Below are 25,097 nucleotides of genomic sequence, written 5' to 3'. Positions count from 1 at the left end.
CCAGAGCTCACAGTCATTCAGAGCAGACTGTAGTCAGCAACCGAAGCTTGGATATGTCTGCCAGCCAAGTGAAAACCTATTGAGATAAGTTTAAACTAAGAACAGAAGTTAAAATTTATGTACTTAAAGAAAAATAATACATTTGAAACTTTTAGGACCATATTGATCCATATTGCAGAAAAAATACAGATAATGGGTACCTTTATACAGCATGCATAGACTCATATCTTTGAGTCCTACCAAAAACTACAGATTTTCATTAGAAGCATATACATATATACATATATTTTTCTGCTGTCCAGAGAGCCATGTATGGATTGGACAGAGATGCCTTTGGCCTGATGAGAAACACTTTTAAGGTTTTATTTTTATGGCAACCAGAATAAATCTAAAATCTCAAGTGTGATCCAAACAGTAAGTAGTCATTGCTCTATCAGTCTATCAGAACTATACCTATAAAAGCCAAATTCTACATGGTCAGTGAGGGTTCCTAGATAGGGGATCCATGAGGCTAAAGAAAAGTCAGAAGAAACAGAAGAGAGAATAGAATCAGGAGGTCTACCTGGTCATGCCAAGGCAGCCAAACAGCCCAGAGTTTATTTCATAATTTGCTTATATACAAAGACGGAACAAAGCACAGCATAAATGGTCAGTCGGTATTTAACAACAAAACTATTCCTGTCCTTGAGTGAGCAGCCTCCTCCCCAACACATGCTTGCTGCTCAGAAAAGACAGACCTTACTTTATCTAGGCAAAAGGGGTACCATAGATTCTCAAATCTACTGCTGTTTGTACACAGTTTGGACCAGGTCCTGGCAGCAGGTGTTGTACTGGGACATCTTTCCCAGTGGTAAACATCATCATAATCTAGGTAGTGACATTATGGTTTCCCATAATCTTCTTTGGAGACCTTTGATCACTGCTAGGATCTCAGAGTGTCTGTCTACTATAAGCTTTTTAATCTTTATTTTAAATGCCATATTCTGAAGATCCTGGAAATATGAGGGCTGCCTAGGTATATCTGATTAGACAAACTTTGATTCTAGTTACTTGTTTTAAGTTTAACTTTGAAAACATATACAGGGAACTTAAGGCTTATTCCTGTAATTAATTATATCAATTATATCAATTATATCAATACTTAAAGGATGACTGACAAACTTATATTTCCTAACAGTCTATAATAAGTTGTCAGCTTTCATAAGACTAGAACTTTACATTCTGTAATGATTTTCAATTGAAACTAATAAAGAAAATAAGTTAGTCATTCTGAGAGTAAAAACAGAACAAGTTTATATCCAGCTGTTAATGCGGTCTCCTGGGAAGGCAGGAAAAATTCCCAGAATGAAATGAGAACAGAACAGGAGGGAGTTTAATGGTTAACATTGCCCTAGAACAAACTGAAACTTGGACCTCCCTTCCTGCTAATCTAAAGAAGCCATCTTGGTAGGTGTATACCAAGTTGCCCTGGGCAAACTGCCTTGGGCCTTACATTTTCCCCCTTCAAAAGTACTGATGACAGGATTCAATCAGGGACTCAAGGGGTGAAACTGGGACCTCAATACCATCAGTTAAATAGTATTGACCCATTCTTGAACAAAAGCCATCAGTTTGTTTATGAGGCAGTTGGTATAGGAGGCCCTTCTGGCTATGTGTTGCTTTCATTGGTTAATGAATAAAAAAAACTGCCCTGGCCTGTTGCTGGGGCAAAACATAGGTAGGCGGGGAAGATGGAACTGAATTCTGGGAAGAAGAAAGCAAAGAGAGAAGGAGATGTCATGGATCTGCCAGAGATAGACACTTAGAATTTTACCTGGTAAGTCACTGCCATGTGGCAATATACAGATTAATAGAAATGGGTTAAATAATAAGAGGCTAGAGCTAATGGGCCAAACAGTGATTTAAATAATACAATTTCTGTATGGTTATTTTAGGGCTAAGCTAGCCAAGGCAGGTGGAATGAACAAGCAGGCCCTTTTTCCAACAATTGGCGCTCAGGCAGTCAACTAAAAACATGTAAAACATTTCATTGTATGGGTTAATAAGCTAAACCAGCATGCATATTATAAAGGTATCTTGACTTCAAAATTTGGGGCATGTTGCTTGGGAATAAAAGTTCTTCTTTTGTTTTCACAGAAGATGAGAACCTGTGGATTGCTTCTAGGCAAATATGATTTCAAGACCAAAGCCTCTTGAAAGGTCCTCGTAAACACTCTCAAAAAATTACTTCACCTAACTGATGACCGAGATGAACTTAGCACACATGATATGCCATAAAATATCTGATTAACAGTGCCTCCAAACAGCAGGAAGCAGTATGGATAAACTATACCCATATTCTCAAATATTGCTTATAAATGTTCGTTTACATTTAAAGGGGGATATAATATAGATATGAATAATTTCCATTGGTATATGTCTCGGTTTATTGATACAAATTTAAGGTCAATTCTGTTATATGTATATGTCTTTATATGTTTCCTCTTGATTAAGGTATTGTGATTGTGTAGCTCATTTAAAAATGTAACGTATAATTAAGAAATACAGGTTAATAGAGAGTCATCTTTAATAGTCAAGCTTGTAGTCATGGTAGTTAGATTTTCTAATTGTATAGAGACATATTTCAGTTAGATAGGTATTCTTCAAATTTTTAGAGACCTTGGGAATATGGAATTTAAAATGTTTTAATAACTTAGGACTTTTCATGACAATGAGACACATCTGTTCCTGGCAGCACCAATCTACTTCAATAGGAAGATGGGCATCAAAGAGGCTCCATATGGAATTGGTTAGCCATTTGGGCAAGAAGCTGCTCTTGCCTAGGACCCACAGAACAATGACTGCTGAACTTGCCTAAAGGTGAGATGATCCTTCGGGGATCCTGCTTCATGAAAAAGTCTGCCAGATATTCTGCAGGACACAGAAGAAAGTGACTGAAAACTTCCAATATAGATTGAACTGTCTTTGAAATTTCCTGCTTCATGGAAAAGTCTGCTGGATAATATGCGCCAGTAGGCTGAAGACAGATGTCCCAACAGTACAGAGGAACTTTGGGTGACTTCCAGGCAGTGAGATGTTTATGTCAATTCTAAAGTTTTGGAAGTTGTTTATAATGCACTTCCTGTTTACTTAAGTAAAACTCCTTCAGGAGTCTTTGATGGAGTTGAAGAATTTATAGTTATAGTTATAGTTTTTCTTAGTTATGATAAAAGATAAAGTAGACACAAATATTGTAACTGTAGTTCTTGCTTGATACCTCTTTTGTTATATGTAGTTTTGTTATGTTAAAGTTAAATCCTTCTTTTTGTTTATACAGAAAAAAAAGGAAATGGTGTAGGAGGTCCTTCTGGGTATGTGTTGCTTTCATTGGTTAATGAATAAAGAAACTGTCCTTGCCTGTTGCAAGGGCAGAACTTAGGTAGGTGGGGAAGATGGAACTGAATTCTTGGAGGAAGAAAGCAGAGAGAGAGAGAGGCCATGGATCCACTGGAGACAGACGCTTAGAATTTTACCTGGTAAGCCACTGCCATGTGGCAATATACAGATTAATAAAAATGGGTTAAATCAAGATGTGAGAGTTAGCAAAAAAGAGGCTAGAGCTAATGAGACAAGCAGTGATTTAATTAATACAATTTTTGTGTGGTTATTCTGGGGCTAAGCTAGCTGGGTAGCCAGGGAAAACAAGCAGGCCCTCCTACAAACAGGCAGGGATCAAGAGTAAGTGGTAAGAGCAAGATCATTAGGGGGCCTATTGGCTAAAGGTAAAGTAGTTAACCTAAGAGACCAGTTGAACAAGTTTTCATACCATCCAACTTCCCATGAGTATTCTGTTTCCTATTATTAATCTGTTTTTGTAACAAGGCCATTGAATTTCTTATTACCCCAGAGTTATTGACATAGAGACAACATTCTTCACCCAGGGAAGCATATAAGACTCCTTGTTGCATAAAGAGGAGGTCCAAACCTCTTTGATTCTGTAAGGTAACCTCAGCCAGGGAATCTAAAGAGGTCTCTAACTTGAGTAAAGACTGTTCTGTTTTTGAGATCTGAATTGGTGGCTGACTGTTGGGCCTGGTATTTTTTGTATGATTAAGTCTAACATGCCCACCATCTTTGCTCCAGCTATACCCAGTTCAATCAGAGAAGAGAGCAAGCTAACTATTGTCCCTATTGCACATTTGCCTTGGTAGGAACATGGGATAAGGTCAGTTCCATTTGGGCCTCTGTATAGTATTTTATGTTGGGGAACAATTGGACCATCACACTAAATCCTTGTCCTGTGTTAAGGACTGCCCCATGGATGCAGAGAGTTAGCCTTGAATTGCAAGCCCACCATCCAGCAAATGCCAAATAAAGGGTGTTATTTTGTATGTTGATGGGCTGACTACATAGACCCACTGAAGTTTGTCTTACAGGGGGCACTACACAGCTCTTCATACCTGTCACCTGCTGTAGTGAAATTTTTCCTTGTTTTCCCCATGGGTAGGATTTTGGAGAGACTGAGGTGTAATCACTAGCTATTGCAATGCCAACGTCAAAAGGTGGTTGTGCATTCAGACAAAGTCAGCATTCTTTAGTCAAAGTAGGTCTCAACACATTTATCACCTAGAAGGTTTTAGAAACCAAGTCCCATAAAGGATGTCGACTATATGATCTGCTGGCCTGGCATGGATATGATGAATCCAGGTGGTGATTTCATCTACCTCCAGGGCTGTTGGAGTTGTCAGGATCACAGTATATGGTCCTTTTCAGTGCGGCTGAAGGGTCTCCCTCTGGCATCTCTTTATGAAGACCCAATCACCTGGCTGAATCTTATGTTGCATGGGTGGTGGTGCTATCTCATAAACAGTTCTCAGGCAAGGCCATATGTCCTTATGCACAGGAGCCACAACCTTGAGGGAAAAAGCCACGCTAACACTTTAAAATTCAACAAAAAGCTCCAATTTTAAGTTGGACAAAATAGGAGGGGGTTCGTAAACATGATTTCATATTGGGTTAATCCCAAGGTATAGGGTGAATTTTAAACTCTATAAGGGAGAAAAGGAGAAGAGTCACCCAGTCACTACAAGTTTCCAATGTTAATTTGGTAAGGGTCCCTTTTAGGACCCTGTTCATGTACTTGACCTGACCTGAATTCTGGGGCCTATGAACACAATGTAATTTCCAATTCACTCTCAGTGCCCTTAACAGGAGCTGCATTACCTGAGAGATAAAAGTTGGTCTATTGTCTGAACTTAAGAGGATAGGAATACCATACCTCAAAATTGTGTCTTCAAGTCATGTTTTGGTGAACATCTGTGCAGATTCATGTTCGGTTGGAAAACTCTCAAACCATTCAAAGAATGAATCTATAAATATGTTGCCATCACATGAAAAACTGCTCCCATCTGTGTACCAGGTGAGCTCGGCATCTGGCAAGGGCTGGTCTCGTAGGTCTTTTCTCAGTCTATGAACGTGACTCGGGATTCCTTGCAAGCTTCAGTGTCAGCTGCTATCAGAAGGTCATCACTATACTTGACCTTTGGCTAGGCATCTCAGTTGACACTTCTATTCATGTGTATCTCCTGCATTGGCTGCTAGGAGGATTCTTTCCATGTTTTGAGTCTGCTTCTCATTCTCTTCAGCAATAACCCTCCTCTGTTTGTCCTCTTTGGATTCTGGGTTGTTGTACATTCTGAACTACTGCTAACAGCTCTCAGATGCTCTTATCTGTCTTATAGATGCCCCTCTATCTTCTGTAACTTGCGCCTAATGTCAGGCACAGCCTGATTAATAAAGACAGTAACCATGGCTGACATATTCTCCTCAGTCTTAGGATCTAGAGGAGAGTATGCCCTAAAAGCCTTCATAATCCATTCTAAGAAGACTGATGGAGATTTTGTCTTTTCTTGTAGTATATTACTGACTTTGGCCAAATTGGCGGACCATCTGCTGTCCACGCAAAGACCTCTCAGAATCTGGCAGTAGACCCAGAGCTTCTTCTTACCTTCTTCTTCTTTTTTTTTTAAAGATTTATTTATTTATTTATTTATTTATTTATTTATTTATTTATTATGTATACAGTGTTCTATCTGTCTGTTTGCTTGCTGGCCAGAAGAGGGCACCAGATCTCATTACAGATGACTGTGAGCCACCATGTGGTTGCTGGGAATTGAACTCAGGACCTCTGGAAGAGCAGTCAGTGCTCTTAACCTCTGAGCCATCTCTCTAGTCCCTCTTCTTTCCTTCTGCGAAGGTGAAATTCCAGTTAGGAAAGGTCGGGGGAAGGCTTTGTCTGTTAGGGCAAGGTTGACAGTTGGGTTTCCAACAAGTCCTGGGACCAACTTTCGGATCTCTGTCAGAATTCTCTCTTTCTTCCTTGGTAAACAGCATGGTAAACAATTGATTGTAATCTTCCAAGGTTGGTTGATGGGTGAATATAACAAAATCTTAAAGGTTAATAAGGGCCCTTGGATTGTCTGAGAAACTGGGGTTTTGGTTTTTCCAGTTATAGAGATCACTAGAGGTGAAAGGCCAATGCTTCATATGTTCATTGCCTTCCTTGTCCTGTGGACTGACCCCCCCACCCATGGGAAGAGCAGCAGAGGTGGCCTCCTGGAACAATTATTGTGCCCATCCTCTGGTGAAGGATGAGTTTTACAAATTTTCTGAGGCTCCCTGGGCCCTCTCCCTGGTCACCTTATCAGTTCGGGGAGGTGGTCGGTAAGGAGGGAGGTGAGAAAAGGAGTTCATCCTCTGTCCCCTCTTGAAGCACAGGGGCAGATGAGGGCTTAAGATCCTCTCACCTTTTTCCTCCTATAAGGCAAAGATAGTCTTGTTTCTCAGCCCTCTGGAAATTAACGAAGCGGGAGGTTGTGCTACAAGGTCCTCCCAAGTGATTAGGTAAGAAATTTGGTCTGGGTGTCCAAGTTCACCAAAAATCAGGTCTCTTGTCAAATGTTCCCTCTATCAGTCAAGCGGTTCCAAAAGCTGGCCATTAGGTCTTACAAAAGATGGTAAGTTTACCCTTTTTAGTTTCCAAGTTTTCTTTCTTTGCTCTATTTCTAAAGTCCTGAAAATGGTCCAGAATCAAAGTTATGGTAGCAGGGGTACTCCCAGTCTGTCCAAAACCTTCAGCATCAGTCTAAGTCAGGACAAAAGCACAGCAACACACAGATACACAGGACAATGAACAGATAAATAGTCCTTCTGGCTCCCTGGAGGCAGAATTAAAACTGAAACGCCTAAAGCACAACCTGTACATCTATCTACTGAACTGAGATGCTGTGAGCATTTCACACATCTATCTACGAAAACCAGAGAGATCCATTCATACAGCAAGGCCCTGTTGACATCTCCTCAGATACTCCGCTGTGACCTTTTCATACATTCGCATACACCGTCTACACACTCTTATAGTTTCTGGGACCACTTACAGAAAGATACAAGACACAAAAAGACATGAGACATGAAACAAAACACAGAAATGTTCCTGAAGGCTATAAGGGTGGTAGTCCTAGTAGGCTTGGGGAATCCTGAATGAGCCCCCAAATGTTATTCTCAGATCCGCAGAATCCTTGTAAAACCAATAAAGAGACCGAGTCCCATATGTAAAAGTAAAAAGCCTTTATTCTACACGAGATTGAAAATTCAGGCTCTCCATGTGTTCAACTTATTGGAGTGATCAGAAAGCCCCAAGTTCAGTTAGAGTTGGGTTTTTATAGTAGTAAATGTGGGAATGAGGGATTTCTAAGTTTCAGGACTCCTGATTGGCTGACGTTTATTCAGGGGTCTCCTGATGAATGTGTGCTGGCAGGTGATCCTTTCTACAAGGGTTGGAACGTTAGGAATTTCCTTGGGATGGTCTATTCCTGGGTGGTACCTGGGCAGTCTCAGTGTGTGGTCTTTATTGGAATCAGGTATTACCTCAGGGTGAACTACTGAGACTCAGGCCTCTATTAAACTTATCATAGTGTTACAATGGTGTGAGTTGGAACCATGTTGGGTCAGAGCAGTCCAAGAGACTTCAAAATATACTGCCTATTGTTGTTGTCCTTGGTTGGCCCAGCAGAGTTACAAGGTAAGTAAGTTGCTAAAGACATGATGTACTTCAAAAACAGGGCCCAGAGTCCCTGAACTAAACTGACCTGAATACCTCTTCTCAAGGGCTAGCTTTCATGGTACCAGAAAGCAACATACAAATTTCCAAAAGAAGAGGGAAGCCAACCCATAGTCCTGCCCAGCTCTGAAGACTGTGAAACACAGTGATCAGAATATTACAATAAACCTAATGGTACAGAAGTGGCATGCATACCCTGCTGGTAACCTATGGCTTTTTAGTTGAACTTATAGCATACTCAACAAATGGGAAACCATAGATGGCCACTACTCAGTGATAGTGAAGTCATGGTCTTTGGAAGAGAACTTAAAACCACTAATTTAGGGAAACAGCATAATCTCTACCAACAGTTCTAACATGTGCCTTTATATCCAAAGATAAGCCCAGACTTCACCTTATCAAGGAACTTCTCACTGCAACAGACAGATCATTGCAGAAAACCACAACCAATCAAAATATAGTTGGGAGCCTTCGTCCAGTAACCGGTGGAAACAGATGCAGAGATCCACAACTAAGCACTGGACTGAATTCCTAGATTCCAATCATAGGGAGGGAGGAGTGATATTATGAGCAAAGGGGCCAAAACTGTGATGGGGACACCACAGAAACAGCAGACTGGAGCAAGTGGGAGCTCACTGACACTGTTTTGACAGCTGGGGAACCTGCATCAACCTGAACTAGGCCCTCTGAATGTGGGTGACAGTTGTGTGGCATGGACAGTTTGTGGGGCCCATAGCAGTGTAATCAATATTTATCCCTAGTGCTTTTTGGAGCCCATTCCCTATTGGTGGATATTTTGCTCATCCTAGATACATGGTAGAGGACCTTGGTCCTGCCTCAAGTGATGGAACAAACTTTTTTACTCTGTTTGGGAGGTCTTACCTAAGGAGTGGATGGGGATGGAGAGGGGAGAAGGTGGAGAAGACAAGAGGATGGGTTGGGAGAAGAAACTGGGATTGATATGCAAAATAAGATTGTTTTAAAAATACTAAAAAATAATAACAAAAATAGAGTTATGCATACAGCCACAAAACACCTTGCACATCTAAGGCTCTGGAAACATTGTGGAAATGGGAGCAGCAAGATGATAAGATTCAGAGTCACAGAGAAGTTGACACAAAACTGTGTTTTCCTAGTGACATCAGAAGCTATGCCTATAAGGTCAGACCAATGTGACTGCCCAACAATAAGATGAAAAAGGACCTCACCATTAGCCTTGACAAAGTGAATGAGGAGAGCCCAGGAGGCCATAACCCCACACAAAGAACTACATGTTACTAAGGAATACTGAGAGCAGCAGAAATAGTATTAACAGAAGAACATGCTAGTTGTTTAACCAATATCAAATGGTCATTTCGGAAAACACAATATGATTAACAGTATCTAAACTGAGCATATTCTATTTAGGAATATATATTTATATATGCACATGCATATAACAACAAATAATTTTAAAAAGGTCATGAATTTGAATCAGAGCAAGGAATGGATTATGGAAAAGCTTAGAGGGAAACAGAAAAAGGGGAAAATGTAATTCAAGACTATCGCAAACATACAGGGAAAGAAGTCCCCAGTTTTCCAAAAATTGACTCCCATAAGTTAATTTTTGAGATGCTTTACATTTTATCAATGCATCAAATTTCAATTATTCATATGATACTTTCATTTATACTTTTCTGAATAATTTTGAACAAAATCAAGCATATTAACTAATAACACATCTGCTTTTTCATACCATTATTCCTGGTACTTTCTTTTTTTTTGAATTGTCATTTGCCTTATTTTATTAGTGTCATATGAAATTATGGCATGTTATTGACTTCTTTTTGGGGGTTATTTAAATTATTTATTTATTTATTTATTTATTAAAAATTTCCACCTTTTCCCAGCCTCCTTTTTCCCTCCTCCTCCCCATCTCCCCCTGCCTCTCTAGTCCTAAGAGCAGTCAGGGTTCCCTGCCCCATGGGAAGTCCAAGTTCCTCCTGCCTCCATCCAGGTCTATAAAGGTGAGCATCCAAACAAACCAGGCTCCCATAAAGTCAGACCATGCTGTAGAATCAAAACCCAGTGCCATTGTACTTGGTTTCTCAGTCAGTTCTGTTACAGATTAAATGGATACTCCTTTCTTGGAATCCAGTTCTAGAAAAACTGGAATCTGCTTGCATTGGTAATAATTTCCAACCATAGTTAATTATTTATCATTCACTGAATACATTCTGTACTGATTGTTTTTCTGTCATGTATTTGAACATTTCAGAGTTTTTGTTTGTTTGTTTGTTAGCAAGAAAAAAAAGAAGAGAATACTGAAAATGTTTCCTCTGGGACACAGTTTAAAAGATTATTTGTCTGTTTTATTTTTTGACCCCAAAGAGTCACCATGTAAGTAATTCTTATTCTTTATTAGTTTCTGCATATGTTATAAAAAGTATTTTACTTTTTAATGGAATATACAAATAATAACCAGCTTCACTAAATGCAAAAAAAATATGCCAAAAAACAAAGAATTCTGGTACTGGCAGGATGGTTTCTGGTTAAGAGAGCTTTCTTTTTATCAGAGGACTAGAGTTCAGGTCAGTTTTCAATATAAGGTAGTTCACAAACACCTAATATTACAGTTCCAAGGGATATGATGCCTCCTTCTCCCTGCCATATGCACTGGCACACACACACACACACACAGAGAGAGAGAGAGAGAGAGAGAGAGAGAGAGAGAGAGAGAGAGAGAGAGAGAGAGAGAGAGAGAGAGAGAGAGAGAGAGGAGAGAGAGAGAGAGAGAGAGAGAGAGAGATGCTACGAGCTATCTGGTTTCTAATGACTGGTAATTATTCAGTTTTATGAAGACTATAGCAAAATGGAGACCATAAACTTAAAACTAATAGTCTCAGTGTCAGTGGTTCTAGTTTATGAAAGAATCTATGTTGGTAGCCATGACAGAGGAGTTGTAGTCAGCAATGAAGCTTATGCACTTCATTTTAACAAACAAGAGCTAGACCCTGATCATCTCCAAATACCCCTTGCTTCTGCTGTGCTTCCTTTTGTTTGTTACTGCTGTGTTCCTACCATATTCTGTGTGGTGTGATTACTATGTTAAAGGTTCAAACTATACCTAGCACAATGCTATTAGTTCTTAGAAAAAAAATTCATGCCTTACTGCCCAATTTACTTACAGATCATAGTTAAGACGATTTTATAAGAGAAATAATGATCTATGAATTAATTGTACTTTCTGGATTAGCCTAAAAGATTCAGTTAGTTAAGACAGTTAGTGAAGATGATTTTGGATAATGATTTTGGTTATTTTGCCAATTACTCTAATAAAAGACACAAAAAATGCAAAAACAGGCTAAAAGTTACCTTCTCCTTTGTTAGATGTGAAATTTACAAAAAATGAAGGATAAAAATAAGGAGGTTCCATGCTTTATAGACCCATGAATTCTGCCTGTGGAGCAACAGGCAGATGATTGCAGAAAACAATTATGTCCTACACCATATTTAGGCCTGAGTTCTTTTGTCATGTAGTTTAGAGAATTAATCATAGATCCCAGCATATACCTTGAAGAAGCAAAATAGTGAAAAAACATCAAATGACCCTATTGTGTGTAAAGAAAAATAAATGGTTAGTTAGACCAATTAAATGAAGTTTTTTAGGTATCTGCTACACTGAAGCCACAAACAGCTGCCTGCCAGTACAAAACGAACTGGTTGAATATACTTGGCTTACTTAAAACTTTGTTAGTTAATTAAAAAAGAATCATTGCCTTGGGATGATGATGTAATGGTGGGAAAATTAATATGAAGAAAATTGTTTAACTACTTGTGGGCTTCTAAGAAGAACACGTAATTTATGATCTTAATATGATTTATTCTTACATAAAGATTTTGTTTTTGGAAAATAAGTAACTTGTGGTTGTGAGGTAATCTTTTCTTATGTAGAAAGTTTTATATTAGGAGGCATATGTGGGTAAACAAATATAGCAGATAAAATAAGAACAAAAGATGTAGAAGGAAAAGTATCAGGAAACAAAAAGAAAGAAATCATTAGGGGAAAATAGAAAGAAAACATTAGAAGGCATAGGCGAACAACTGTGTAGAAAAAGTCAAACAAAAGCAACAGGGTAAAAGAACAGAGCAGAGAGAAAACAGAAGGATAACAACCAGCAAAAGGAAATAGAAAATGAAGAATGAAGCTTTGGCCCTCAATTAAGGTTCCTGTGTGTAACTGCACATATGTCCAATTGTTTAACTATCCATATGTCCTCTCCAGCTTTTCTGACCTGGGAAAGCCTGCTGAGGACTGGGTCCCTCAGTGGTGAAACCACAATCAAATAAATAGATAAACTGATTCTGAATGCTATCCATGAGTTGCATTGTGTCAACCTCATTCTTCCTACTGGTCATTGGTTAAACATTGGACAAATGCTACGAATTAGGCACTCCCCTTCCTATAAACAGCGTATGACCGAAAAAAAATAGACCATCTGCACTATCAGAAAAGTGAAGAAAAATGAGTTTCAAACAGTGGTGTGTGGGACTAAATGATGGCCACATCATGCCTCTACTGGGCTATGGCACTGCTCAAAATTCACAGGTAACAAAATAAATAGGGTTAGGGAGGGAAGATCTCGAAAGAAAATCGACCTATGATGTGTTGGAGCCAAACTCTCATTCTTCATCCCTGGTTTTCAGTTTCTGCTAGATGAGGATATTTCATGTTAAGACTGATAATAGCTAGAATGTAGCTTAACAGAGTCTGATTATGCTATTGATGATATACTGTTCTGTGTTTTCCCTATTTTAGTTCATTTGCCAGCTTAGTTCTAAATATGAAAGTCATTAGTCCACATATTGCCTTACAGCTTCCTTGACTTGTTAATAATAAAATTGGGAGTCATTTTTCTGTTTACTTCTACAACTCATGACATCGTTCTTCCTTACTTGCAGTAAAGAAAAACACTAGAAAACAGATGTGTCAAAAGTTACTGGAAATGTGAGGCAGAGAATAATTGGTACAGGAGTGCTTCAGATCTTCAGGGAAGCCCTCAACAACTCTCAGGAAATGGTGAAATTGACATAAGTAGAATTTTCCATGTAATACTGAAAACATTGGGACATTTACATAAGTGTAAAATGTAAAAACTGGGGAGCATTAAACTTATGGAAGCTTCTATGAACTATTTTCTCTTGGGGTGATAAAAATGATACTATGACTTGAAGTATACAAAGTAGAGAATTTAGTAGCCCAGAAGCAAATCAATAGTCTAAAATATTCCTTAGACTGCTCAACAGTGAGATGTTGGACAAATTAACTGAATTTTGTGTCCATTGTCATATCCTTTGAATTATTATGAATATTATGGTAGAACTTAGTTATTTGAAGAAGTCATAGTGCAAGTGGCAGAACAGTATGAAGTGTTCTCCTATTTTGCACCTCAATGAATCCTTCATCAAGTTCAGAAAGTCAGCTTTCTCTCCGGAGATGAATGTGTAAATTACCAGCTCTGCATTGCAATTTTAATGAGAAAAAAACTTCTGAAATCATTAAACTGTATGGGCAGTTTTTGCTTTGCCCCTAAGAAGTAAGCTTGCAAGATATTACCCAAATATAAACAAAAGGCAAAAATTTAAAATTCTACCTTAGAAAGGTCTCTGTAAAAATGAATTTGTGCTCTAAGTGATTATAGAAGCAGTAACAACCCTGACATGGTGAGGGTAATTTCACATTTTAAAACATGAATTCATAGATTATAAATTTCCCACCTATTATTTGTTTGGTGACACAGAGTAAAATTTTGAGCTCCATAATTTAAAATATCACAGCCATATAAGTTCAAATCCTCTTATCAGTCTCACTCTTAGTAACATTGTTTTTGTTTTCTATGTTAGAGCTACTATGAATATTAACTGTGTCTTGACTGACTCCTACTAGCAGTGAATATGTGTGTCTGATTTCCTTTGAACAAGTAGAACATTCTGTGTGCTACAATAGATGTGAAGGTAATCAGTGCTTGGAGAAATTTTAGGGCATGATTTAAAATACTTTTGTAGATAAATTGCTCATGCATTGTCATATTTCAGGATTAGTGGAATAAAAATTTTATGTCTTTCTTCCATGAATTCTCATAGAAACTCCTTGGAAGAATTCTCTTAGAAACCTATACCATATTAGCCCATGCTCCATCCCAGGAACATTTCCACTCTGCTTATTTTATTTTGTAATTGCTGTGTCAACAATGCAAGGGTGTTCAGAGTGTTCAAGATGGCTCAGTGAACAAAAGTTTTGCAATGAAGTCTGATGACCAGAGTACTCTCCCTAGAATCTATGTGGTAAAATGAAACAATACCTGCAAGTTGTCCTCTGATTCCAACAAGTGCTCTTAGTTCACTCTCCCCACATACTTACAGTCACATACACACACAGATGGGAAGATATATATGTATATATATATATATATATATATATATATATATATATGGATAGAGAGAGAGAGAGAGAGAGAGAGAGAGAGAGAGAGAGAGAGAGAGAGAGAGAGAGTCAGATGTGATCATAACCACATGCAGTTTCCTGGCAGGTCTAGGAAATCAATGATCTTATTGTTCTAAGTATTGTCAATTATGAACCAACATTGCCCATGTGTGAAGAGATTCTTAAGGCAACAAATTCTTATTAACAAAAAGAGACCAACACAAACATTTGTATGTGTTTATTGCTCCACATGCGAAAGGAATGAATGTCATCAGTAATGTAACAGGACCCCAAACCTTAGCACAAGTGACCCATGATGGAAGTGTAATTCAATGCATAGACAGCACCACCTGCCAAATTTAAAACAAAGACCTAATCCATCAAATAAACATTAGGAAAGTAAATATACTAACCTTATTTTTTTGGTTTCTGTAGTTCTGCTCTGGATAACTGTTCTTGCTAACGGAAGTCAACTCGGGATATGATTTTTGTGTTTGAAAGCTCACCCTGAAGAAAGCTCAGCACTAGACTAGGATCTTGAATGCCCTGTGTAGTCACTGGCAAGCTAATAAAGGTCTTTTCTTGGCTTAAAAACATGTCTGAGTAGTTTGTCTGGTGAATACCCTATAACTGTTTAAAGTCCACTCATGGACAGTGATTGCTTCTGCTTATGTATTTCACTGCTGCTCACTGGATGATCTGTAAAGCCTTATGCAAAGTGAAGCATGAAATAGTATTTCAGGAACTAATACTTTGTCATTTAATTAATAGGATGGAAGATGATGTTCAACTTCATATCTCTCAGGACATTTAGATCCAAATCATAATGTTGTTTCCCAATCTAGGTTTCTAAGAGTAAGATATTGGAGTCGACTAAAATAGCAATAGATGTTGGGTTCCGCCATATTGATGCTGCTTATGTGTATGAAAATGAAGAGGAGATAGGACAGGCTATTCGAAGTAAGATTGCAGATGGTGTTGTGAAGAGAGAAGACATATTCCTCACTACAAAGGTATTATGTGTACAGTAAGTTAGTTTATGATTTATTGAAATGTGATATAAAGAATCTAAAATAATACCTTACCATCAGATGAAATATGTTTGTTAGTATAACAGTTATTCACATATATATTCTATGTAAGACTTAGTTTTAATCAGAGAGAGCCATAGACAAATTTTTCCCACAAATGTATGGCTTTCAAATTCTTTTCTTTCCTGCCCATGGGCTTAACACAGCATAATTCAGTCTGATCTGTGAACTCAGAAATAACCTTGATCAGTTTTGGGTTTTCCTCATAACTTAGGTGGCATAGAAAATTCTGGACATTTATAATATTTTTTTTATTTCTTACTGAAAATAACAAAATATAAGAGTTGATGGAATGGTAAACACAATCTACCCAATTCCTGAAATTTGTGCTCAGTGATTACCAAATGTCCATAGCACATTTACCATGATTTATATTAATAAAAAATGCTAACATAATTCCAGGGATCTGAGAGGATGGAATACTTATAGAAAGTTAGGATTTTAAGATCCATATATGATAGGGGAGTTCAACCAATCACATTCTGTTTTGGAGGCATGCCGCCTTCAGGCTAAAGCCTGCCTATAAACCTAGCAAGCGTGTTCCACTAGCTCTCTTTTTGCCTGGCTTCTGCATCCGGACTGATCGTTTGGATTCTGGTGTAAGCCGTTGTAAGTCTTACTTCTGTTTATTAAAGCTGTATATTTTGTATCAAGATAGTCTGGGGACTTTTCATTACCAATCGCCCTGCAGCTTCACATACATTATTCAGAGATGCGAGCAGTTACAACTTGGTAAATTTTACCACTTTAGTGCCTTTCCCATATTAATTGGATTAACAAACTGTAACCAATAATATTCTAAAATTTACACAGACAGATCAGATTGAATAGCCCAACTGAAAGAAAGTGTATTCCCTGTGGTCATAATTTCCTAATTATTACAAAATTTCTCAATTCTGATTATTTTTAACCTAAGACAACATCCACTCTTTATCCCTACAGCTATGGTCTACGTTCCATCGACCAGAACTGGTCCAAGTTTGCTTAGAAAAGTCACTGAAAAAATTTCAGCTAGATTATGTTGATCTCTATCTAATTCATTACCCAATTTCAATTAAGGTATGTCGTTTACATTATTTAGCCTAATTAAATGTGTCTATATAATTGATAGACGGTGCTGTGTTCCACTTATTTCATGGATGTTTACTTTCCTATTTCCAGTTGACTTCTAAGACCATTGCAATGGGTAAGATGCATGTATTTGCTGAGATTTCTATAACCAGTGCTTTCATTACAGCCATCAGAAGAGATGTATACAAAAGATGAAAATGGAAAAATATTATTTGAGACAGTAGATCTCTGTGCTACATGGGAGGTGAGTACATGAAGGTGAGAGATCAGAGAAATCCAAAAGAGAGTCAGTCCTTGCTTTCAGTTATGAGAATGGAGTATGTACCCTTAAGTCTAGAAAGCATCATGGGCTCACTGGTATTTTCCTGAAGTATTGAAAAGAATATATAGACTAAATAGAGAGAAACAGAAATGAAGACTGGAGTACAATTGTGAGAGGACTCTGAAATATCACATATGGGAGTATTTTAATAAAGTCTGTCCCCATGCTCTACCATCCAAGTCCTCCTCACCACCACTTTCCTCCCAACTCATATATTCCTCTTTAAACCCAATGAGCACAGGGGTAATGTACTGCAAGATAGGTACTCCATCAGAAGATGAAAACGATGAAAACTAACTTTTCCTTCCTCTAGCACCCGCCAGTTGACAAGAGTTCCTCAGCTAGGGGCAGGAGTCTATGAGCCCCATCTGATCCATGCTGGGACTTTGGTTGTCTTTAAACTTGTGTGGGCTGTTCACTCAGGTGTAGTGGCTGTGTGTTCATGGGTACAAAACCCTGACATATGTGAAAAATGGCTCAGGGTAATCCTCTACTACCTGTGGGTCTTTTTATCTTTCTACCCCCTTACTGCGATGATCCCTGCACTTTAGGGAAAAACCTTTGGTAAGGATTCCTGATTTAGGGCTGAGCAATCCACAGTCTCTTATGCTCTACACTTTCATCAGTTCTAAGCCTTCATAAATTGTCACATACTGCAAAAAAGGAGGTTTCTGGTAAGGTTCGGGAGTCTGTAAAATAAAGATAAATATTTAGAGGGCAGTTTGGCAGTATCCATTTATGAGAATAATAATAGGCTCTCCATGAGGACCTATGTCCCAGACAGTTGCAGATTCTCGGCTCAGTTAATAGTACCAAATAGGAATTGTATCTTGTGGGGTCACCTGTACATCTGATAATAAAGTAGATGATAACTCCATAAGCAGTTGTAGTATTCATGGACCAATGGACATTTCTTACCAGGCTGCTCATTGTTGTAGCTCATAGAGTTTATAGCTAAGTAACATAGACTATTTTCATCCCTTATTAGTGTGCACAGCAACTGCAAGCACTATAAAACCTACTCAGTAGTGATAAAGCTTCCACGTCACTAGCAGATGTCTTTCTTCATGTCCTGTGAGTCAAGAATCTGGTATCTGTATCAATAATATCTTACCATCAATTTATGGACAGTACCAAAGAGCAAAGACAATAGCTTGTATTGTTTTAAGGGTCTATCATCCTCCAAGGACCAAAAATTTGATTTGAAGTGATAACAATAAAAATATCAGCTTTTTATTTGATCGTCTATGATATCTAGAAAAGATATTTTCCCTTCTTAGAGGGTAACTCCATTAAGCTTTTCTCATCTCCATATATATGTATACAGAAGTTTTTATAGTAGTAGGTTTCCATTTGGTTTTTTTTTCATAAGACTTCAGAGTTAGTTATTTCTCCCTTACTTTCTCCTCTTCTTTGCTTTCCTGTCCATACACCACTTAACACTTCTTCCTCCACGACTCCCCACTCTGCTTTCATACCACCTGTATTCTACTACTCTCCCTTGAAACCTACCCCATCATGGCCATTTTCTCATTTACTGACTTCTATAGGCACTCTAATTTAAATACATACCTAAGAATTCAAAACTAAGATTAACATATAAAAGAGAACATGTGATATTTATCTTTCTTGCTTTGGGTTGCCTCACTAAGAATGATTATTTCCATCTCAATCCATTTACCAACGCAATAGAATTTTAATTCTAATTGTTAACTTCAAATTTTTATTTGTATTTGCAGCTTAATAAAACTACATTGTGTATCTAGACCATGTTTACATGTTCTTTCATTCCCTAATGGAGGCTAGGTGTTTCCACTTTCTATTGTGAACAGATAAGTGATGAATATAGATAAGCAAATGTCTTGAAATATATTCCTAGTCATATAGCAGTATCAAATAGTAGCTAAATATGAGCTTTATGAGGAATTTCTGGGAGTACCTACTAGTCAGAGGTTGCTGTCTGTCACAGCCTAGCAGCTCTCTCTGAGCTCAGCGACATGAATGACTCCCTCCCCCTGGAAGAATGAGCACTGCTGTCTTCTTGAACTTGTGTGGGTAATGTTTCTAGGCCCAAATTCCTGGCTTATCTCTAGTATGACCCTGGTTGCAGTTCCATGCAGAAGCGTTCCCCATGCTGCTCTTATGGTAATTAGACATTGTGCTAGGAGCATTAAAAAAACGCATTAGGACCATTCATCCACACATGATAACTAAGAATAGTACTAGGAGCTGAATGATAGGACAAAAGTGCTTCATGCAAATTAGGCAACTCCCTATCTACTGTCCTTGATTTTATATATTCCCTATGAATAAAACTGAGCTAATTCACTGATGTTATCTATTAGAGGTTTATCTTTGTCATACTTCCAAGCTGGACAAGATCCAGTTGTTACTTCTGCTCCCTTTGTCATGTGGCCTAGTAGTCAAAGGATTGTGGGGCAAGAGGACTCACAAAAAGAATGAAAGAATCAATTTCATTCATCTCTGTGCCAATTTTGACTTGTACTAACAGTAAATAAATGTTCCATTTTCCCACGTCTAGTCTCGTATGTTTTCCTTTCCTTTCATGGTTTTTGCAATTTGGCTTAATTAAGATTAAGTCTCAAAATTGGTTTAATTTGCATTTTCCTGATAGATGTAGATGTTGAACATTCTAAAACATATTTCTTAACCATTTTTATTTCTTTGTTTGCAAACTCCATGTGTGAGTCTGCTCCAACAAAGTCAGCCAGGATACCTGGATTGAGGGATGTTAAGGCTAAGGAAATATCAGATGAAAGAAACTGAGACAGAAAGCACAGATAGATTTGGGAGGTCTGTTTGGTCAAGTCAAAACAGCCAAACATCCAAGAGCCTATTTCAAAACTTGTTTTATACAGATGAAAGACAAAAGGCAGAACAACGAGCAGTACAGTCAGCTAACTACTTCTCTGTACTACTGTAGCATGACTCACAAAAACCCAGAGACAGAAATTGGGGTTCAACCTGATGGTCAGAAAAGCAAAAACAGCCAACCACTAGCTCTTACAACTAATTCAGTCCAACATCATGATCCTGCATCCAGGAAACTTAGGAGACTGTGTCTGAGAGCTGTCTCTACCCATCTTATATTCCTCTCTACTGCTGGGATTAAAGGCATGTACCATTACCCGGTCTGTAAGGCTGTTCATTACAGCTGTTTTTCTCTCTGAACTTCAGGCAAGCTTTATTTATTCAAATACAAATGAAATAACACTACATCTCCCCTTTTGTCTAAAATAAAAAGGGGGAAGGCTGTAACTAATATTAGAAAAATTATATGTGATAAGTACAAGGCTATATAAAATATATACAGGCAATAAGTATATTAACAACATGTAGTCCATTTGCATTGGCAAATTTAGAGAAAATACTCTACATCTATTCTATTTTGGTGAGTCCAAAGTCTTACATACAATTTACTTTCTATCACAACTTGCTCTCTCTGTCTGGTAAGCTATAATTATCTAATCTTCAATTCCCTCAGAGACCCAAAAAGGAAATACTATTAACTGAGTAAGCAAGAAGTATTAGCAAGTGACTTCTAAAAATTATGAGAAATGACAGAAATATCTGGGTGCCTGGAGAGTCACCCAAAATTCCTCTGCAACATTGAGGTATCTATCTTTGGCCTATAGGCCTACAGTATCTGATAAACTCTTCTGTGAAGCAGGATATTATATTCCGAAGGGGTGTTCCTCCTTGTCTTGAAAATGTTTGGCAGTCACTTTCTTTTGTGTCCTGCTTGTTCAATTAGGACAAAATACTCTCAGCAGTCAAGGCAAAGACATTTTCTTGCCAAGTGACTTACTTTTGCCACAAAGAATGTAAACTTCATATGAAGTTTCTTCAGTGCCCATTATTTTATCTGAAATAGATTGGTGCTACTAGGAGCAGACATCATCATAGAAAAGAACCTATGTTATTAAAACATCATAAATGCCATACTATGTAGGCCTCTGAAGTATTTGAAGATGACCTGTCTATCTAAAATATATCTTTGTTGACCTTTAAAACATGCCTAATGTGACACAAGTTCAATTATAATATATAATTATTATTAATCCTGTATTTCCTTATCCTAATGACTCGGAAATAATAATTTTCAAGGGCTAGGAATTTGAATTATATTGCTAAATAAATTATATAGGTATAATGCCTTGATCAATAATAGAAATATATAATATATTCTAACAAATTATTCTCAAACTCATATTAATATACAAAATTTATAGCAATATACAAAATATACAAAAGAGCAATCCAATGTAAAGCATTTAAAGCAGTTGCTTTTAAAAATTAGATTAAATAATCTACTCTTTTATTTATTTTCCATTCAAAAATTTACACTTCCTCCCCTCCTCCCATTCCCCTCCCTCCCCCCCCATTCACCCTATTCTTTTCCCTTCCCTCCTTAAGAGAGGACAGGAAACCCTGCCCTTTGGGAAGTCCAAGGCCCTCCCCTCTACATCCAGGCCTAGGAAGGTATGCATCCAAATAGACTAGGGTCCCCAAAAGCCAGTACATGCAGTAGAAACAAGTCCCAGTGCCTTTATCAATGGCTTCTCCAGTCAGCCACCATTGTCAGCCGCATTCAGAGCGTCCGGTTTGGTCACATGCTCATTCAGTACCAGTCCAGCTGAATTTGCTGAGCTCCCATTAGAACAGACACACTGTCTTAGTGGGTGGACCAACCCCTCATGGTTCAGACTTCCTTGCTCATCTTCTCTCTCCTTCTGCTCTTCAACTGGACCTTAGGAGCTCAGCCCGTTGCTCTGATGAGGGTCTCTGTCTCTATCTCCAACCATTGCCAGACGGAGATTCTATGGTGATATTCGAGATAATCATCAGTATAATAGTGGGGCAAGGCCAGTTCAGGCACCCTCTGCTCTGCTGCCCAAGGACCTAGCTGGGAACATCCCCGTGGACACCTGGTATTCCCCTCTAGAACCAAGTCATTTGCCAGCCCTGAAATGGCTCCCTTAATGTAGATATCTTCTTCCCTACTCCTATATCCGCCCTTCCTCCATATTTATTTATTTACATCCTGACCCTATTTTCCCATCATTCTTCTCTACCCAGTTTCTCCCACCAACTCCCCTCTGAACTTCCTCCAATCCACTCCTCCTCTATTTTTATTCAGGAAAGGGCATGCCTCCCATAGACATCAACAAAGCATGGCATATCAAGTTACAGTAAGACTAAGCACCTACCATTATATTAAGGTTGAGCAAAGAAACCCAGTAGAAGAAATAAAGTTCCAAACATCAGCAAGAGTCAGAGACAGCCCCTAATCCCACTGTTAAAAGTCCCACAAGAAGATCAAGCTACATAATTTAACAGATAAGAATGTTTTGGCAAGGACTAGGAGGGGTGGTTGGGGTTATGTTAGACAGGCATGGCAGGGTGGGGGTGGCTTACCCAAAGTTAAAGTACTGTCCAGGCTTCTGGTAGAGTGGAAGGCTTCCATCAAAGATGTGGGCCAGGGTTAGGTGACAAGGTGAGAAGGGAACTTAGGTTTATCCCATAACACATTTTTAAATTGTATTGTTTGTTATCTTTGAGTTTAGTTTTATCAAGTACTTTGTAGTAATTCATATTTAGAGTTTTTTGTTGGTTTGTTATTGCTGCTGTTTTGTTTGCATTTCTAGAAATTTCTAGACAGTTCTCTTAACAGTTCTATTTCTCATTCATATTAACATGAATATCTTTGTTAGAGTTTTTATTGCTGTGATAAAACACAGTAGCCAAAGGTAACTTAAAGATGGAAAGGTTTATTTCAGCTTACACTTCCACATTGCAGTCAATCACTGAGTGAAATCAGGAAAATTCAAACAGGGTAGGAACCTAGTGGCAGGAACTGAAGCAGAGTCATGGATGAGTGCTGCTTACTAGCTGGCTTGCCTTCTTACACCTTCCAGAACTACCTGTCAAGGGATGACGCCACCTATCATTGGCTGAGTACTCCCACATCAATCACTAAGAAAGAAAATGTCCTACACATTTACCTACGTCAAATAATTTTCTCAATTGAGAGCCCTTCTTCCCAAACTATTTTAGTTTGTGTCAGTGTAATACAAAACTTGCCAACACATTTTATGAATGTATACATGACTCTGTACAATTTCTCTTTCTCTAGGCCATGGAGAAATGTAAGGATGCAGGACTGGTCAAGTCCATTGGAGTGTCCAACTTTAACCGCAGGCAGCTGGAGATGATTCTTAATAAGCCAGGGCTCAAGTACAAGCCTGTGTGCAATCAGGTGACAGCTCTCAAGCCTCTTTTTCTGTTCATCATTGTTGTCTTTCTGTCATATAGTGTGTAACCTTTCCTTTGTACTTCACAGTCATCTTAAATTTATAGAATTCAAGTATCTCACAGACACGTCTTGTCTTAGAATACATCACAAATTTTCAATTGTATCTCCTCCTGATGGCAAAGTGATATTAATGCCCAATGAGTACAAAAACCTGTGGATATGAATGTGACCTCAGAGCCATAAGCATAGTACCTGACTGGAGGAGTGTTATAAAGGGATCCAGGCTAGACAGACACGTTACCTGATGATAGTAGTTTTAATGGTAGATAAAATTCACTCACAGAAAAAAAAATTCACTCACAGAACACTAGCTGATCTTGATCCTGAGCACATCTTGGTCATCATCTCTTTTGTGTTTTCTGCAATCAAATCAACATTTTAAACACTGTTGTCTTCTGTTTTAATTATTTCTCAATATCTTTAAATCATGGAAAAAGGGTCCCTGATATGAAACACTTTATAAAAGAAATAGGTCATGTTACTTTCTTTAATTGCAGTATAATATATGTATGTACATTATTTTTATATACATACATTCCTTTTTAAGTTTTGTTTAATTTTCATATTTTTAATATCAATATTGACACTTTTGAGATTGTAAAGATGGAACAAGAGTGATTGTTTTTCTTCTCTTCTATTGATTTTATTGAGCTATACACTTTTCTCTGCTCTCCTCTCTTTCTCTCTTCTCTCTTTCAACCCTCTCCCACAGTCCCCATGCTCCCAATTTACTCAGGAGATCTTGTCTTTTTCCACTTCCCATGTAGATTACTTTCATGTATGTCTCTCTTAGGGTCCTCATTGTTGTAAGTGCTTGTTGTTCTTCTAAAGCCTTGATGTATCTAATATCTTCTCCTCAGAAAGGATACCAATACACACAAACATACATGTATACAATACATATACATATACAAACATACTGACACATTGAATGTTATTTTATGACGTGGAATTTCTTATACTACAATGTATTCTTATATTGTCCATCTATAGGTAGAATGTCATCCTTATCTGAACCAGAGCAAGCTGTTGGATTTCTGCAAGTCAAGAGATATTGTTCTGGTTGCTTATGCGGCCCTAGGTTCTCAACGTCCAAAAATCTGGTAATAAGCCCAACTAATCCTTGTAATTATAAGTACATTTCAATATTTTTCTTTTCTTTCTTCAAATCCTTCTATATATCCCCTACCCTTCTTTTCTTCAATTTTTTCACTAATCACTATTGTGTGCATTTTTATACATATATGTAACTATAACCTGCCTAGTCTATAATGTCGACTCTATGTTTTCAGAACTGAGTGTTTGACCCTGGAAAACTAATTACTGTGCTCTTTCCTGGGGAATGTCACCTCTCCAATTCCCAGTTTTCCTCAATTTTTTTAAAAATTGTTTTTATTGAGCTATATATTTTTCTCCACTTCCTTCCCTTTCTCTCCCCTCCCCTTATACCCTCTCCCATGATCCCCACACTCCCAATTTACTCAGGTGATATTGTCTTTTTCTATTTGCCATGAAGATTAGATACAAGTATGTCTCTCTTAGGGTCCTTTTTGTTGTCTAGGAACTCTGGGACTGTGAATTGTAGGCTGGTTTCTTTGATTTATGTCCTAAAGCTACTTATGAGTGAGTCCATATTATATTTGTCTTTCTGGGTGTGGGTTACCTCATGCAATATGATGTTTTCTAGACCCATCCATTTGCCTACAAATTACAAG

The 25,097-nt window shown here is 38.0% G+C and overlaps 1 protein-coding gene and 1 long non-coding RNA gene across 17 annotated transcripts in view; both read left to right on the top strand.

Annotated features, from left to right (window-relative positions):
* The window catches only part of LOC125417337 (aldo-keto reductase family 1 member C1-like), a 47,277-nt gene that overhangs the window by 6,102 nt on the left and 16,078 nt on the right, over window positions 1-25,097 (top strand). For 3 of the 16 annotated variants that reach the window (XR_015734835.1, XM_087896416.1, XM_087896410.1), the window contains exons 3-7: window positions 15,407-15,574; window positions 16,595-16,711; window positions 16,890-16,967; window positions 23,203-23,325; window positions 24,376-24,485. Coding sequence is in view for 15 of the 16 variants with exons in the window: in XM_087896416.1 (XP_087752542.1) it covers window positions 15,407-15,574; window positions 16,595-16,711; window positions 16,890-16,967; window positions 23,203-23,325; window positions 24,376-24,485 (596 nt within the window). In the remaining variant the exon portion in view is untranslated. Of the gene's footprint in view, window positions 1-1,497; window positions 1,817-2,136; window positions 3,516-5,178; window positions 5,399-10,355; window positions 10,478-12,529; window positions 12,687-13,039; window positions 13,158-15,406; window positions 15,575-16,594; window positions 16,712-16,889; window positions 16,968-23,202; window positions 23,326-24,375; window positions 24,486-25,097 lie in introns of those variants that run through there. The other 13 variants (XM_087896411.1, XM_087896413.1, XM_087896419.1 and 10 more) reach the window with 12 other exon arrangements.
* LOC146891955 (uncharacterized) lies at window positions 13,164-15,155 on the top strand. The gene is made up of 2 exons (XR_015005065.2): window positions 13,164-14,092; window positions 14,997-15,155. It is a non-coding gene; the product is annotated as an uncharacterized LOC146891955 (long non-coding RNA).

The sequence above is a fragment of the Myodes glareolus genome, chromosome 14 (genome assembly GCF_982192425.1).
Source record: "Myodes glareolus chromosome 14, mMyoGla1.1, whole genome shotgun sequence".
NCBI classification, from domain to species: domain Eukaryota; kingdom Metazoa; phylum Chordata; class Mammalia; order Rodentia; family Cricetidae; genus Myodes; species Myodes glareolus.
The sequence above is the reverse complement of the archived record's forward strand: the minus strand, read 5'-3'. Positions and strand labels throughout refer to the sequence as shown.